The sequence below is a fragment of the Falco punctatus genome (genome assembly GCF_963210335.1).
Source record: "Falco punctatus genome assembly, chromosome: 4".
In the NCBI taxonomy this organism is placed as follows: Eukaryota; Metazoa; Chordata; class Aves; order Falconiformes; family Falconidae; genus Falco; species Falco punctatus.
This window is the reverse complement of record NC_137583.1, coordinates 97,498,906-97,516,721: the sequence shown is the minus strand read 5'-3', so window position 1 is coordinate 97,516,721 and position 17,816 is coordinate 97,498,906. Positions and strand designations below refer to the sequence as shown.

The 17,816-nt window shown below is 43.2% G+C and overlaps 1 protein-coding gene across 6 annotated transcripts in view; it reads right to left on the bottom strand.

Moving 5' to 3' along the window:
- The window catches only part of KIAA1143, a 102,583-nt gene that overhangs the window by 76,274 nt on the left and 8,493 nt on the right, over window positions 1-17,816 (bottom strand). For 5 of the 6 annotated variants that reach the window (XM_080386060.1, XM_080386061.1, XM_080386062.1 and 2 more), the window contains exon 3: window positions 16,390-16,472. In XM_080386060.1, coding sequence (XP_080242186.1) covers window positions 16,390-16,472 — 83 coding nt within the window. Of the gene's footprint in view, window positions 1-6,421; window positions 7,102-16,389; window positions 16,473-17,816 lie in introns of those variants that run through there. The other variant, XM_080386065.1, reaches the window with a different exon arrangement.

Here is a 17,816-nt window from a genome sequence, read left to right as displayed (position 1 = left end):
GCCCTTGACATGCCTACATAACTCCCATTAATGTTAATTGAGGTTATGCACGTGAATCAGCAGCTGAGCAAATCACTAAATTAATTACATGTAAAGTACCTGTTCCATTTTTTTTAAATCCACCGATACATTTGGTCAGTGCAAATGCTTATAGTCCAGGAATGAACTACGACAGGGTGGAGGAGAAAGGATGTGGAAAAGACTGCGCAGATTTAAAAACCCCATTAAACAAAATTAAGTTTTGACAAATAGGCAAGGGATAGTGGGACTATTAATTCCTGGACAGGGCTGCCTGTACCTTCCTCAGAAACCCTGGGGCTCTGTTTGAATAAGCTAGGAGAGACTCTTGCTTTTCTGTAGCACCTCCTGCAGAGGAGGTTATCTGGAGCTTTCATAAACAAAGGTGTTAAATACTGGCTCTGCAGGCAAAGGTGGCACCTATTGTGAGTGCGGCCGTAAGAGCAACGTAAGAGCAACGACAGGCTTGGATAAGGCACACAGCTACTATTATTTTTCTGCTTGGCAATTGCAACCCCCATTTTCTGTCCAGGAACGCTTTGATCAAGCAGATGCGATGACAAGGACCAGTGTGATGACAAAGTCTCTGCATATGGTGGGAGAAGTTTGGGCTTCAAATTCAAAGCGTGTGTTTCACTGAAGGGTCTCATTCTGCAAACACTTATCCTGCAGTCTGAAGGGTGGAGATTGTCGTGCAAGAAACTGAATCAACCTTTTCTAACTCTTTGTTTCATTTTTTAGTTCGGGCACCAGGAGCTCTTAAGCTCTCAGTGCTCCTGAGCTGCTACAACAGGGTGCAAAGAACAGAGGGTACTTCCTTGAGAAAGGAAGGGGGCAGTGTGTACCCTCCATCACCTGCACCTCTAACGTTGCCTCCTTCTGATGCTATAATTAGAGCCCAGCTGGGTTGTCAGCCCTTTCCACAGCAGGAACCCCCTGGAATCCCCTTCTCAGCTGGGCAGGATCTGGAAGGGATTCCCCCACCCATTTAGCAACCTGAGAAGGCCTGGATGGCCATAAAACCCTGGCACCTGTTTGTGATCCCCCACTGGGAGGGGGGGACAACTGCCCCATGTTCAGACTTCCTGAAATAGAGCAATATCCGTGATATGACCAACAGAGCCTGAGCTTTTAAACCTCTATTTTGCATGGAGTAAACAGCCTCTCTGGTTTCATCTGGACCTCTCTGAACGAGCAGCTTCTGGAGTGGCTTCAGTTACAGTGAGCTCCGCTGCCCCCACAGATAGCTCGTGGCCGGGCTCCCCTTGTGTGTCTGGTGGCACCGGCACATGTTGGATGTGCTTAGCCACGTAAAGAGGCCTGGCTTCAAAGAGTTACACTCACAGGCTCGCTGCCTGCCTGACCGGCAAAGGGGAACTTAAGTTTCACCACAAGACAGTGTGGACACAGCTGCCGAAATGAAGTGAAACTAACCCTGGTCAGCTGCACCGCAGATGGGGTTGCCAATTTAATTGTCAGTAGCATTACTTTCTGTAATTCTTAATATGTATTTATACCCATGTATTTGTAATAATTTGCACTTAGGAGTCCCCTGTCGTCACCGGGGCTATAGAGACATCCAACTGGAGGTTGCCAGCAAGGTGAGCAGTCCCCCAGGATGGCAAAGGAGAGCTTTAAGCGAGATCCCAGTGCCGTGGCCATGGCATCATCCCTGGCCTGCACAGCTTCAGTGGCAACAGCATAGCTCTTCCCACTGGATCTATTCTTCTTGAGTAATAATGAGCAGTGATGGCTCTGCTGCTTTGGTGTCTGGCTTACTGCTGTCTCCCTCCCTCCCAGATGAAGGCAGCCAGCCTGTTACAGAAATGACACTTCCCAGCGCAGGGAATTGAAGGTGGGATGGAATAAAGGTGTTTAAGGACAAGATCATGTTTCTCCCCCCCTCCTCCCTGCTCTTTGGTATGTGTCTCACTGTTGTCTTTGCAGAACCACATCAGCAGGACCATAGCAGCCAACTATGGGGCTGGGGAATCTGTGCTTCAGTGCCTCAAAAAAACCTTGAGAGAGATGGTGCTTAAAGAAATTGCTCTGCTGCAGCAAATGAACCCCAGTGCAGGTGAGATGGTCTGCTTTACCTTCCTCACACCCTGCACTGTTGTACCCGGCTGAGAAGTTGGAAGTTGTCATGGAGAAAGGACTGGTCTCTGCCTAAGAAAGCTAAAAAGCTACAACCTAAAAAAAGGTGAGAGTACAGAGAATAGATATTCAGATGCCAAATAAGAATTTTGATGCTTGACTTCAGATGTTCATGTTTAATAATAGAGGTGTGTATTTGCTAGAGAAGCAAAATGGCTTGTTCACCCCCTGGTTTTATACAGTTAAGTCTACAGAGATCTCCAAAAACCATTCAGGGTTACGGAACTGGTATTTTAAGAAAGAAAGGTGGACCTTGTGGACACAGGACCAGCTTCCCACCTAAGTCCACAACCCCAAGGGTTTAGCTCAAAATCTCAGTTGTTGCCCACTTCTATTTAAAAATGCAATTACAAAACAAAGAGAAAATGGGATGTGAAAATGCACGCTCATCAGCAGGTTTCATTATGTTTTTAAAAGGCCAGCTGTCTTACCATCCTCATTTCAAAAAGGAGGAGACTGGCACTCGGGAGCAGCTGTGAGTAGTCAGGCAGCCACCAAATGGCAGATACATTTAAATGAGCTCCTGTTCCATATCATCTTGTGCAAGTTCCATCATCTGATGTGTGCGTGGATCCTATTCCCGTAGCAGGTCAGATTCAGAGATATCAGAAAACCTAACTCACCTCCAGAATGACTTTTATGTGTCCAGCACACAGTGCCTTTCTAAGACATTGCCTATGCATACAGGTTTAGTGTAAGTATACAAGGTCTAATGATTAAATAGCCCTGTATCAAACACGCAGTAGTTGGACGATTTACTCTGCAGTTCCACAAATATTAGTTAATTGAACTGAACTCTTCTGCACCATATGACATATTAGAAATTGCACCTTACTAGGGCCTCTCCTTTTGCATTACAGATTGCACTTCAGCTTAAATATTAAACTCCTAGTTTGTTTTGCTTAATAAAGTTCTGGGCACTTCTGCGCTGGGGGATAAGTGATAAATAATGTGAATAGATGGCAGGTCAGGCGCTGCAAATAGAGCCAACCACATCACAGAGAAATCGCAAGATTCAGACACTGATGACGCTGAAGTTTCAACAGCCGCACACGGAATTGGGCTCTGCCTCCCCCGCACCCGGGGGGCTGTTACGGAGGCTGCCACTGAACCCAGCCGAGACTTCTCACATAACTGAACTTCCACCTCTGTGTATAGTGATTGCAAGGCACAGCCCATAACCAGTACCCCACAGCGTAAAGGGGAATCTTTCCCACTATGTTTTCTCTTCATTTAATTTTAAGGCTGTCTTGCTAAGCCCTATTTTTGGTGGTTTTTTGGGGTGCCCCGCAAGCAGTCCCCCATACACCTTGCAGTCAGTCTCCCACCCGTTCCCAGCCAATTGCCCATCCGCCAGGCCACTAGCCCTGGGTTGTGGCGGCCCACGGCCAGAGCAGCACGCAAGCCCCGGTGTGCCTCATCCCTGCCCCCATCCCCATCCTCACCCTCCCTGCGAGGCCCCGACACTCCGCAGGGCCCCCGGGCCCGCCGTCCAGCCGGCCCACGGTGGCACGGCGCATGGCAGGAGCCAACACGGCTGCGGGGGGCACAGAGGGGGACCCGCGGCCAGCGGGAGGGTCCGGCGGCCACCGGGGAGCGGCAGGTGCCCGCGGGGCCGCCCCCCCCGCCGGCTGCCCAGCAAGCACAGCTCGCACCGCCGGCCGGCTCCGCGCCTGGCCCTCGCACTGCTCTGTCCCTCGCTCACCCCGCAAGAAATCTAAACCCCAGCAGCAGGTGCTACGCTAGGTACGCAGGAGAGGGAGAAGGGAAGGAGGAAAAAAGGGAAGGCGGGGGGGGAATAAGGAAAACAATAACAGTAACAAACCCTAACCAACCCAAACCCCATCTCTGCCCACCCAGCTCCCCTGCTGACAGCCCCAAGGCAAACGGCGCTGCCGCCCGGCCGGGCTCCCTGCCGCGATGAAAGGGCGGGCGGGGAGGGCAGCGGGGCGCGGGCGCAGGCTCCGCTCCGCTCCGCGCCCAGCCGCGCTCCTCCAGCGCCAGGCGGCGGGGCCCGTGCGCAACGGCAGGGCCGGCGCTCGCCCCCGGGACCGCGGGCAGGGCCCGCCGCGCCGCCCTCCCCGCCCCGCCCCGCCCCGCGCCGCGCCGCGCCGCTGCCTGAGGCGCGGCCGCCACCTGCCGGCCCGCCGCCGCGCTGCAGCCGCACGGCCCGCGGCGCCCTGGCAGCGACCTGGCCCGGGAGAGCGGCTCGGTGGGTGGAAGCGGGCTGGCTGGAGCAGCCGGCAAGCGCGGGGCCCGCTCCGCCGACAGAGCCGAGGGGACGAGGCCCCAGCGAGCCCCCTGATCGCTTCGGCACGGCGGGGCGCGGCCTGAGGCGGACGGGCACCGGCAGCGCCGCCCTCGCACTCGGCACTTCCCCCGCAAACCCTGTCAAAGGCCCAGCTGGTTGAAGCTCTGCAAAATTTAGCTCTGCCGTTCTGTTAGCCCCCGACTGGTTTCAGGCGTACATTAAGGCCGAACCTGGCTACACGCGAGCGCAAATCTCCTGGAACCACCACAAACGGCACCAGCAGTCGGTCTGGAGTAGCTGGTACTGGCCAGCAGAATAGGCCAAGAACAGAGCAAACCCCACCACTTTTTGCTATTCTTTCCCCTTTCCTTCACTTTTGACGAATAATAATACTAATTTCTAATTTAGTATTTCTAAGAACACTAATTTCTAATTTAAATGAGCTAATAATACTAATTTCACGGCCAGATCCCAGGTGGACGCAAGTCACACTGTTGTAATATCCCCTCGCATCTTCTCGCTCAAACACTGCAGGCGCAGACTGCTGTCTGCCGTGCCCAAGCAGATGCCAAACTGCTTCACGTAGGGATTGATTTCTTCACTGTTTCTCAGGTAATAAATTGATGATGGACAAATAATTATTGCCACTGCAAGTCAAAGAGTAGGTATGGGTTGGTTGAGTGAGTGACTGCTGAGCTGCAGCATGGCAAGAGCCAAGACCAGGAGAGAAGTTTCTCTCGTGATCCTTCTTTGGTTACAAGATCTAAACGCTGTTGCCTCTCACCGCTCTGTTCACATGTACGGCAGCTAGGCTACAGTCCTGTGGGTTTCAGGAGAAGGAAATAAGGCTAGAGAGGATGCTTACTCAGTTAGAAAACATTTATTCCTCTGTTCCTGTATTGATTACCTTTAGGTATGAATAGCAATGGCATTCTTATTCTCCAAATGTTCATTCTAGTCAATAACAAAATTAATTTGTATACCAACAAATCTGCAGCTATCCAGGAGGCAAATAAGCTCAGTATATAACAGAGGGGAGAGTTTTTGCAAAAGGGAGAGTGTAGAAAGAAGCCTGCTTGTAAGAATTATTGATAAAAGAATTAAATGTTTATAGAAACCAATTCTGTATCTTTAAGCATTTTACACGCCCAGTCCTCAGCGATAACCAACCATTTCAATAATTGCTGTTTACTGAAGAAAATTGATTTTTAAATCTCCCCGATTCATTTACAAATTACTATTATTTTTTGTACTAAAGTAGCACCCCAGAGTCTGTAGCACAGATTAGGGCTCCTCTGGGGTAGGTGCTGTATAAACTCATAATACAGGAGTGTTGTCCCTTCAAACCCATCACCCAGGAACTGGCTTTCTAAACCACACAGCTCAATGAGATCCATGGGTATATATTTGTGCATGTGATACCGAATGACTACACAAAAGCCAACACCTGAGATAAAAGCACTTGCTTATTAGATCCCACACAGGCTCTGAGGTAGTGAAAGGTGCCGTAAGAAAGTTAGCATCACACATAAAAGCCTCTTAACTCACTCAAAACCCAAATCCAGCTGCTGTTGCTGCCACCATGGACTCTCTGAACTCCTCAGAGGTGCAGAGGAGCTGCAGGAATGGTGGAGTGCCATTCACAGGCACTTTTGGCCTCTGCCCATGACAACCCAAAGCTGAGGGCAAAAGAGGGCAACACAGGAGGTTGGCAGAGATGCGATAAGATGCAAACACCTTACCTCACTGAATGTGAGAAACAGTCTCACATGGCAAATGCTCACGCTGGTTCTGCTCGGGAGGTGCAGTGAACAGGCCCCTTCCTTCCCTGCAGGGAGGATTTGCTGGGTGACATGTTAGCCTCAGTGCCGGGGTTCTAGGAGGTAAGAAGTACTCAATGGCAAATGGCCCAAGAGGTACAAGGAAAATGCACTGGGGGACTAGCAATCCAAAAAAATGACCACCATATGTAAATAGGCAAGTTAGACACAAAAATGGTAGGAAAAAGGTTTATTCTCCTCATGCTATGGTATATGGCAAACTGCCAATATGGGAAAACAAGACATTAAGAAGCAGCCTTATGCAGGAAACGTGACAAGAGCAGAAAATTATCCCCATTGCAGTGTCTGGATAACAAGGTTTACCTTCCTCTAAATCTCAGCATTAACCAGTAGGCAAAATGAAATTGCATTGCAAGGTCATGTGATCCCTTGCCACAGACTACCCACGGGGGAGAGAAGTCGAGTGTTCTGAGCAAGGCAAAGCACAAAGTAGAAACAGGTGACATGGGGGAAATCTGCCCTCAGACAAAAACCTGTGCTGAGCCAATGTATCTTAAGTTGAAACTTAGGGGTCACACAGGTGCACAGTGCGCCTGGAGCACTGACCTGGAGACGCACTTTATCCCCCACATACACAACCACAGCAGAAGCTGGGAAATACACACAAAGAACACGCAGCAAAGACAAGGAAGGTAGCTGTGATCTGGACGCACCAGAGTATCCGCGTTGTTTGTCTCTCTCTCTCTCCAAAACATGTGAAGGACAAATCTTGAGTGAAATAGATGAGCAAACATGGCAAAAGCTACTCGACTGATCCAAAGCCCACAGTGATCAAGGGAAGTCCTCTATGGCAAACCACATGCAGTACCCACAGCTTCTGTGAATATGGTCAGCCTGTTACAAGGAAATAGCGGATACATAGAACAAAAGGTGTCTTGCAGCATCCTGATGAGCCCTTCACCATTTTGAAAAACAACTGATAGCATCCTTCCCTCTGCTAAATGCTGTAAAACAATTTAACGGCCAAATATCCAGCCATAATGTTTCCAGATTTCATGGTATATGTTGAATTTTTTCAAGTCTCAGCTTCTGGAAGCATTATGCAATTATGTGAAAAGCCCAGCTTTATTCTGTTTTTGTTTTTATTTTTTACTTTAGTTTCCATTCTCCATGTAGCTGTAGAGAAAAGCTCAAAAAGCCATAACTGCTGAAGGGCCAAATTAAAACTAAAATTGAATATATAATACATACATACATACATATATACACACACACACGTCTGCGAATGTATATCTATTATAACCCCACTTAACGGTTGCACATCATTTTTTTTAGAACCTGAGGCCTTGGCAATACTGTGATCATCAATGGGCAGGCATGGCATTTGGGGAGAAAAACATAAGGGGTCACGCTGCTGAACACCAAGGTACTACCAGTCACAAAAGTGACAGTGCCAAATTCCTGGCTGCTCAAAACTGGCATAGTTCCACTGAGTTACATAAATCAGCAGCTGGGTCATGAACTAAAACCTGAAATCAGGGAAAAAATAAAATTCTGGGAATGCAGACATTTCAGCTTGCTTCACACACCCCCATCTTTTGTTAAAACTACTTTTTTGGGGCATTTGCACAGAAAACATGCCAGCGTGTCTTACAGTGCTCCAAGGAAGAAAATTCAAGCTGCTCTGCCTGATATTAAAAGATGTGGCATTTGGTAATATTTGGATGCAATCCAGTTGCTAAACTGCTGAACCACAGTTTGCAACACAAGCACATATTGAAGGGAAAGCAGCAAAAGACAGATGAAAATGGAATTTATCAACAGGAATAAAAGAACATGTGAGCAGAAAGCAGCAGGAGGAATATCCAGTGTCTGAGAATGGGGAGGAGGGTACAAAGCACATTAACAGCGGTATTAGTGATTTAAACGCTGCCACATAATGAAGCTGAGCACCAGCATCATGATAAATTGGAGTGGAAGAACGAGCTTTGGAGTAAGTGACTGGAAGTGCAGCACATGGCCAAATGTGTGATGGCATGCGAGGGTGACCCCACGTGGACTATGTTAGATGCTAAAGACCACTGCCAGCTACTCACTCAAATGACAAAATGGAAGTTGCAATATGTGAGATTAATACACATTAGAAGAAACAGAATCCCAGGCTATTAAAAAGATCACAGTCTGGTCATAAAAGACTCACAGTTGCGTAACCTCCAGGTATTTAGCCCGTGAACAAGTCCAACTGTACTAAATGCATTCAAGTGTTAATAATTAAGAGTGGGATATCAACCTTAAGCTTTAAATTTTCCCAGATATTGTCAGTTTAAATCTGACTCTTGGCACTGCTATAGCATGTTTTTCCTTTTAAAAGGAATGGTAAGGTCCTAGGAATATCACTCAGCCTTCCTAATGAGAGAACCACAGAAAACAGGGCTGGAAGGGATCTTGCGAGGTCATCTAGTCCAGCCCTCTGCCCTAAGGCAGGATCAATTATACCCAAATCATTCCTGACAGATGTTTGTCTAACCTGTTCTTAAAAATGTCTGGCAATGAAGATCCCACAACCTCCCCGGGCAATCTGTTTCAGTACTTCACTACTGTTACAGCTAGAAAGCCTGTCCTAATGTGTTCCTTAAATCTCCTTTGCTGCAATTTAAATCCATTAGTTCTTTTTGTATTCCCAGTGGACACAGAGAACAATTTATTACTTTCCTCTTTGCAGCAAGCTTTACATATCTGAAGACTGGTATCACATTCTTATTCCCTCGCCTGCATCTCCTTTCTCTAGATGTATAAACCCACTTCTTTCAATCTGTCCTCACAGGTCACGTTTTCTAGACTTCTGATCAATACCACTACTTTCTGTTGGACTTTCCAATTGGTCTACATCTTTCTTTTTTGAAGTATAGTGCACAAAAGTAGACACATTACTCCAGCTAAGGTCTGAAGCAGACAGTAAGTAGGGTAAGATTACTTCACATTTCTTCTCCATGACACATCATTTATAGAGCCAAAACTGCATTAGCTTTCCTCCACACCATGGCCTGTGTTCGCTTTTTAATTCACAGCAGTCACAGATCCCTTCCTGCAGAATAATGACCATTGAGTCAGTCCCTCCCATCATTTTTGTATATTGCCAGCTATAGGAATTCAGTGGCAAGATCCTGGAGTGCTCAATGCTTGACTTCTTTGAATTTAAACCTATTTGCCTCCGACTGCTTTGTTCAGGTTTAGTAAGGAGCTCATGTACCTATTGACATCATTTCACTGAGAGCAACGGAGTAACATCAGAAAATAACCCAGCCCAAGCTGCCCATCCAGTACACATCAATTCAGCAACAGTTCTTCCCATTAGTACCACATTTAGCATATGCAGTCTGCAATAATCTGAAACACAATGATTTCGTTTTAGAGTTGGAGCAGTTTAAAATACAGAAAATTAAACACCGAATATTGTAGCTCAGAGGCATCCTGACAAGATTAAAAGTCTCCAACCTATCTGTATCCTGATGGGCACAATGCCCAGTGAGTGGAAGGCTCCTTCAATCACCAATAACACCCAAATTAGGATGAAATGGGAACCGTATCTTATCAGCTCCACCTTGGTTAGTTGTCTGAAAGGCAAGTTCAATCTCTAGTCATATCTGTAATGTATGGAATTGTATTTGTCTTAATATATAATCTTGAAATGTGCTATGAGGCACCAGGTATTGTTTCTCTTTCTGCTCTACAGGCAGATCCTTCTCTGTAGCAGCTGGAGTAATTTGCAGGTACAGCCTCAAGCAGAGACACAACAAGGTTCCTCACAGTAATGGGGCCTAAACAACAAGCCGAAAATACACTATGGTAAGAAAATGTTTAACTCTTCAAGTACTTTTTCACCTGAAATAGAATTACAAGTTACCCACCCACTAGTTTATAAGCACATTAAGCATTTCACTGAAACTTTAAAATTGCTCTGTATTTGACCCCCCACTAATTTTGAGTTTTACCAAGTATTTAAAACACTTTGGCAGGATTAAAACTTAATGGTGGAATACTAAGTAGCTCAAAGAAACAAGTCTTCTAACTCCCATCAAACTCAAACACGTAATTCCCACAGATGCCTTTGACAATCCCTATTCTGAATGTTCTTGTCCATTGGATAGACAGCTCAAATGTCACTGGCTTTCTACACAAACATAGTCTGCCTGCAATAATTTATGAAAATCATAAAATTGATTTAAGCTTTTCTCAGTGCTCCATAGATTTTATACAGCTCTTAAATTATAGAACTGCTGCTGCTGCAGCACTGATCAGAACAATGCTTAATCTCTTCTCCCGAGATGGTTGGCATGTCACAGGAGAAGAGACTCAGGCAGCTGAATTGTTTGTTTCAATTTAACAGGGCAGAATAAAACAGCCTTGATGCCAGGGCTCTAGTCCCACTGAGACTGTATGCATCACGTTTTTATTGCCAAAATAGTTGTTCCAACCTTCCTCTGCCTTTCCTTGGTTTTAAAACAGAAAATAACTTTCACTGATTTCAAAAGGACACTTATACATCATCAGATCTGTGATAGTTGAGATCTTCCCCTTTTATTTCTAATCAGTGTGTTCCTGTTCTCAGGTACATGACAATAAAATTCCACATCTGTCCAATTACACATTGGTGTAAAAAAGCTCTGCAAACCTCACTACACCCTTCTCAGATAAGTCTTCCTCTCAGCCCAAAGCTGTACTGGAACAAATGTAGGTGGTTTTGCTTTTACTAAAATTAAGAGGTTTTAGGAATGTTTGATTTTATTTTTTTTATCTCTACCTTCTTTGGCAAAGATTGAAACCATCATTTTTGGCACCGAATCTAACACAAGGTGAAATCAATGTCTTAATACAAAGAAACTACATTTGAAGGGGCTCCTTTACTCTTAAATTTGGCCTAGTCACATATTAAATCTGCAGATGCTTTGGCTTTATTGAGATTTTGGCTTGTGCTAGCTAACTCTGATTTAAAAGCATGCTTGTTTTTCTGGTAAAGTCTCATTTGGACTAGCCAAGTTTTCAAAGGCAAAGTGCTCAGGACATTATTAGAACAACTTCTTTTAGTGTTTCATCCTGAGGATCCAAAGTCAGCAGCTGCTATAGTCTTTTCCTTAGCACTGACACTTTCCAGCTTTTTCCACTCTCCTGATAGCATTTCCTAGTCTGTCATTCAGACAGTCGTCATCTTTAAAGGATGTTTTCAACCTTTCTATACTCACGCTTTTCTCCCACGTAACCCTGTGAGTTTCATTCTTCCTCATACGCTATGTTTTTGCTCAGAGGTATACAAACCATCTGTGCCTCTAATACAACGTTCTTAAATAGCCTCCAGGCAGATCTCTATGGTTTTTAAGTATTTCTCTTTGCCCTTCAGCCTGCTGTTAACCATTTTCCTCATAGTTTTATAATCTGCCCTTTTAAAGTTCGTTGTTACTGTGTTGTCCCTAAGGGAACAACTCTTTCATGACATCAAAACTAGAAGTGCGCAGTGATCACCGTTACCCCACAGAGGCTTGACAACACCTTCCTCTAATAACTTCTGCCTATTACAAGGTAGTTCCCTCTTGCCCATGGCCTTAACTAATCAGGCATTGCACTGAGGACTGCCATGGGAGTCAAGGAAAAGGAATCCTTTGCCATATGGACTGGAATGGCACCAAAGCCGCTTTACATCTCCTGATAGAAGAAAAACTGCTTTTGCCAGCTGTTGCTTTACCTCCAACAACAAATAAGAAGTGATAGCGGTGTAAACACTGTAAAATTATCTTGTGTAATTTTCCTGACCGTTCCCATCCATTTTCCCCAGGAGGAAATTACTTTGCAGGGGCTGACTCTGAGATTGTATAGGTTCTCAAAATCTTGACAAAGTCTATAGGAGGCTGCAGTCACTCACGTAAAACCCTGTGGTGTCTCTCCCCTGGTTTTAATAGCTACCCTTGCAACTGCTGCGTCTGGAATACTCTCAGGGCAGTGGGGCGGAAGGGGAGGTATACAACACAAAAAACCTCTTTGCAGATGAACAGCTTGCTCTAGCAATGGGAATAAAGGGATGATACTGAAGAGGCAGCTGATACACCAGCCTTTCTGTCTGCCGAATGCACAAAGGATTGATTTATGGCATCTTGCCAGGACAGAGTGCTATAGGTTATTGACCAACTTCACTGGACAAACACTTGCTGAGACTGCATATCATACTTTTTGTGCTGTACCAAAGGTAATGACTCATCTTCAGGCATGCCTGACGTCCTTGAGAATGCAATTGGCTCTACACAGCCAAGTGAAGCATTACTTAGTTAATACACTACAGCACAAGGAAAACAATCAGCTGAAACAATGACACTGCTACTTCCTGTTTCATTATAAATCTGTGCTTCTTAACAGGATTATATACTGAAGCACAGTAAAAGAAGACATAAAGTCCTGTGATGAAACTTAAAAAATGTGTAATTAAAACAGCTAAATACAGGCTTCTTGTGCTCAGTGTCTGCAAAACACAGCCTTTGATCCTCCAAATGACATTTCCTGGAAAGTGCCGGACACAAAAACTATCAGAATAGAATTCTGATTCATCCCTTCCTGTTTAGGCTAATTAAATGAACATTTGCAATACAACAAATCTGTTTTTATTTAAGAAAAAAAATTAACTCTACCAGACAGGCTAGAAATACAACCAAGGGTAGGAAATTCCTGGGGCATCTACCCACACATGCATTTTCTTGCCCATTCTGTCCCTTGTTTTTGCAATTTCTATCTCATAATGAAGCAATCTTGACAATTCACCTTTGTTCCTATCATTTAGGGAAAGATCCTATTTCTTCTAAAAGAAAGGTGACAGAACATCTCACCTTTCCTGATGACAACCAAGCACCTTTGCAATGTAAAAAGCCTCCACGATAAGCATCCACTGCTGCAATTCTACTACAGTTCACCAGGTTTGTTTCGGCTTACTGTTCAGCTAAGAACATGTGCTAACACCATCATTGATAAATGTTTTGGAGTCTTAATGAACTGAGAAATTGCAAAGATTTTCATAAAAACTGTACAAGATTCCCATAGTAGGTAACAAGCCTCTGTTACTTTCACCTTGCTTCTCCACAGAGTTTCTCTCATGCTTAGCTGAGCAAGCTCCACAACTCCCCCCCCCCCCACATATATACAGCCCCCACAACAGGAGAGGAAAAGAACTGGGGGTGGGGGCAGGGAAGAGAGAAAGAAAAAGCCAGGAGAGTTGTCCATTCCAGTCCTAGTCCTATGTTCCATGTACTAACTTTAGCTTCCCCTTTATTATAAAGTTCTTGCAGTTATTATTTTTCCATGGCTCACTGCTTCAGGCAGGCGATTGCTTAAGACAGTTTCACATTTCTTTCCTAAATGAACAAGTAATTGTTCTCTTGAGTCACAGGTTTCACGGTGAGTTGATGGCGTGTGTGATTTTCCTGGTGTGTCACATTAAGAACACTGAATTTTCAAATGACTACTTGACTAAAATGCTTTTGTGCATCACTCACACCTCTTAAGAAATATATCCAATTAGTTATTCTTAGGTGAACTGGGAGTGAAATGCAATGCATACAAAGGTCTCCTCCTGGTCAGAACACTACAAATCACAGTCGGAACAAAGGAAAGAAACTGGGTTTCCGTATCCACCTTTCTTTCCCCTGCTGTGCTGCCTGAAGAACAACATACCTTTCATTATATTCCAAATAAACCCAACTAATTTATTTGCATTCCAGACATTTGTCATAAAGTTGTAGGGCAAGGAGCATGATTAAGCAAAAGTACTGCACCCAGTATTCTGAGGTAACCCTCTGTTAACTGGACTTCACTCTCCCAAGTCTTTCACTAGAAATAGTATTTTTTGTTTAAATGCAGCTACTAAACAGATTCAGACAAGACCTCAATCTTATTTTGAACATGCCAAATAAGCTGCATATTTGGGAGGCCCTCTCTAATTTTAAGGTAAATCCAAATCCCTCTGATCCTTGGCAAGCATTTATCTCTTGATAGCCATGTCTCCTAAACTGCCTCAGCTAAAGTGAAGAAGCTTTCAGGCTGTGCAAGAAAAATGTAAAGCAAGTATATTTTTATGCTGACTAAGAGAACCAGAAAAGTTTAAGCAGTCAATTGTTAATCCATTCTTTCAGATGAGTCTCAGCAGGTCAGAGCATTTACTCAGTTGTTGAAATATGCCCAAATATTTCTTCAGTATACCATAATGCTGCAAGATCTCTCACAAGTGTATATGTAAGTTTTTTTTAATGAATTGAAACAAGTTTTCAGTATACAAAATAAATGGAAAGATTACTCCCTGGCAGCATTTGATTCTGTATTTCTTCTTCCTACATTTTCTTTTTTATATATGCAGAATACAGGCAAATCATGCATTTACAAATGTAACATCCTCATGGGAATAATCAAGTTGTCACACTGCACATCTCTGGCAGTTCTAGTATCAGACCAGTGCTACAAGACTTTAATATCCATTTATAGGTCTGGTTTAAATTTTCTGAAAGGACAACAGACCTATTCATTTTCAAAATCAGGGTAACACACACTCACACAATTACTGTGAAACATTATGCAAACTTGCCTATGATCCCATGCTGCAGGAACTTGGTACAGACAAGAGACAGGTAGCAGTCACAAGCGGCTTCATTATCAGGTGACCAAAAAAATCCCATTTTATGTACTGAAATTTTCATTAAAATATCTTTGGACAACTTAAATAAAACATAATTTATTGCTTAATACCAGATTAACAAACTAAAACCAGCTGTTTCACACAGCAACTTCAAATTTGCTCCTCAATGAAGCTTTACAGCCCAAATAATTTTGCATGTCCTGTCACACAGCAGAAGAACTGGTTTCACTGCCTCATACCCTGTAATTCTGTAGCAGTCTCAGGTCTTTCTTATGTATGGTTAAAGAATACACCATAATTCCAAATAATTTAAAAGTCACTAGTCCCATTTCCACCACCTTGTTCTCCCCACTCCCACCAGCTCTCAGTGTTATTTTCAATTCCAGCACATCCTGTTACATAAATGGTACAAAAATGGTCACTTCCAGTGTACTGTACATAGGCAACTGAAAAAAACTAAAACTTTGTATCACAACTATAACATTTCTTAACTTAAATTTCCTGTTTACAATTTCCTACTTGAAGAAAACCAAAATAATGCTTTTCCACCGCTTAAAAATGAAATGCATTTTTTAAAAATAAGCTGTTTGAGATCCCAAATAATTATGAACACATAGGTAGCCAAGTGGAACAAATGTACTTTAAAGAAAACCAACCCACCACCAAACCACTGAGCCCATCAGTGTTATAAACAAAGTGCACAATCTCCAAGGATTTAGACATCTTACTTTTGCATCAACTACAACCAAAATTTTAGTATCTTCCTAGCACAATCAATTCAAATGAATTTGATGCTTCTTAGACTGCGTTCACCAAAGACAGGATTAAGACTACGCGATTTTAGCAACTGCAGGCTCGCTTACTGCAATAGCTCTTTGCAGAGCCCATCTGCCAAACCACATATGCAAAAGTTGTGCAAACTTCTGTTAAGCTATGAGACAGAAAACTTCAAACTGTATTTCACAGCAATCGGGTTTCTCTCTTCTGAATGTCAAGCCAACAGTAACAAGTAAAAAACACACAACTGTCAACTAAGGCCAGTATATAGAGAGGAAATACATTTTTTGTAATGGAGGACATTTTAAAATGTATTGATTGAAAATTTATATAGAATGGGCATGTACACGTATATTTTGCTACTCATTTGTGACCTCAAATAGCTTTTACATACATGATTAAATTCTCTTTTAAAATAGACATGACATACTGTTTGTACAGTTCCATCTAAACTGCAAAGACTTAGCTCTTGCTAGTTTTACATTATGTTTCTCTTGTTGGACTATAACAAAGTAAGAGAAGACTCAGATATCATGCTTCATTTTCTAGGAAAACCTTCAATCTTACTCAGATCCCTAGAAGAGTAATTAAAATATATTAAAAAAAACCTACAACTCCTAATCATCATTTTCCTCATCATCAAATGAGAGAAGACTGCTATTTTTTATTTGCTTAGCTGTACTCTGAGTAGCTGCTTCTCTCTTAGTTTTCTTTGCCTCTTTCATCTTCTTACTTGAACTTACATTGAAGTCCAAAAACTTCTCTGATGAACGTTTGGCTGGTTTCCTGAACATAATTTTTCCATCCACACGTTCTGGTTCACCATCTATAACAAAGAGAGTAAAATCAGAACTCATCTGCACGTGTTCACACATTCTACAGACCTTCACTATTGTTTTTTTTTTTTCCCCAGAACAAAGACCAGCAAGACCTCTGATAGAATACCACAATCATGAAAATGTATTTTTATGGCCACAAAGTCTGTATCAATGAATGTCCTTCATGCACACATATCTGCCCCAAGGCAACCAGCCCTGGAAGATAGTTCTGCAGTTCCATTAGAAATGGGTTCCCACTAACCAGAAGAGACTAAGCAGTAGAGCTTTTTTCCACACAATCCAGGTGCATCCATATATCAATATGGAGAAGACAACTTCACAGGATCCTCTAATTCCACTGCACTATTTGTAAAGTCCATGACAATAAATGCACTTATGTCATGATTATGGTGTTGCTTTTAAAGAACAAAACGGCACATATGCAAGACAAAGCTTTTCTTTTTCTTCTTATATACCCTCTCCTGCTGAGACAGCTAAAAAGATCACATGGTCATAAACCTGCCTTTTGTCATCACATAGAATGAAAGTTTTAGGGTTTCTTTTTATCTGTAAAATCACCAAACTATTCCAACTGACTAATTCTGCTCCTCTGTATGTACTAAAGCAAATACTTTTAAAAACAAGAGAAGACCCTTATAGGATTATTAGGCAGAGGAGGAAAGCTACTGCACAAGTAACAGCATCAGGGCAATATTTCTGGAAAAAAAACTGTAACTGTAAAGTCATGAATCAGACACAAAGGCTCATCTGCAGCAGTTTGCAATTTTTGTAATGTATATGTGACAGGATGTTAAAGAGCCATAGGTTCTGTGCAAGATATTTTTCCTAAAGTACTTTCATTAAATTCATTATTCAACAGAAATTTCCTAACAGTAAGTATGTGTTTGACAAGACTATTTGCTATTTAATTATAACCAATAAATATCTTTTGTCTTTAGCACAAATTCTTTCCTCTATATACAAACATTATAGCAGAAGACTAACACTTCATCGCTATCATACACAGCCCTGGCTGAAATACTCTTCAGTGCATACTTCAAACAATACCACTATTAAACCTGGTGTCTTAAGGGTTGTGTGGTACAAATGAAGACATCAACTTCATTAGGAAACTTCACTTAGAATTCCTCAAGTTTCAGAGACCCTTTTTAAGAAGAAACCTAGCTTAAAAAACTAAGCACCAATTCCGTCAATGACTTCTGTAGAACGCACGCTTCTGCACTTGTTTATGAGACAATGCTACCATGAAGAAAATGGTAGTTTCGTTGGAAGAAAATGTCCCGGGTTTCAGGGCAATATTTCAGCAGTGGTGCATTAGAAAAGCATTACAG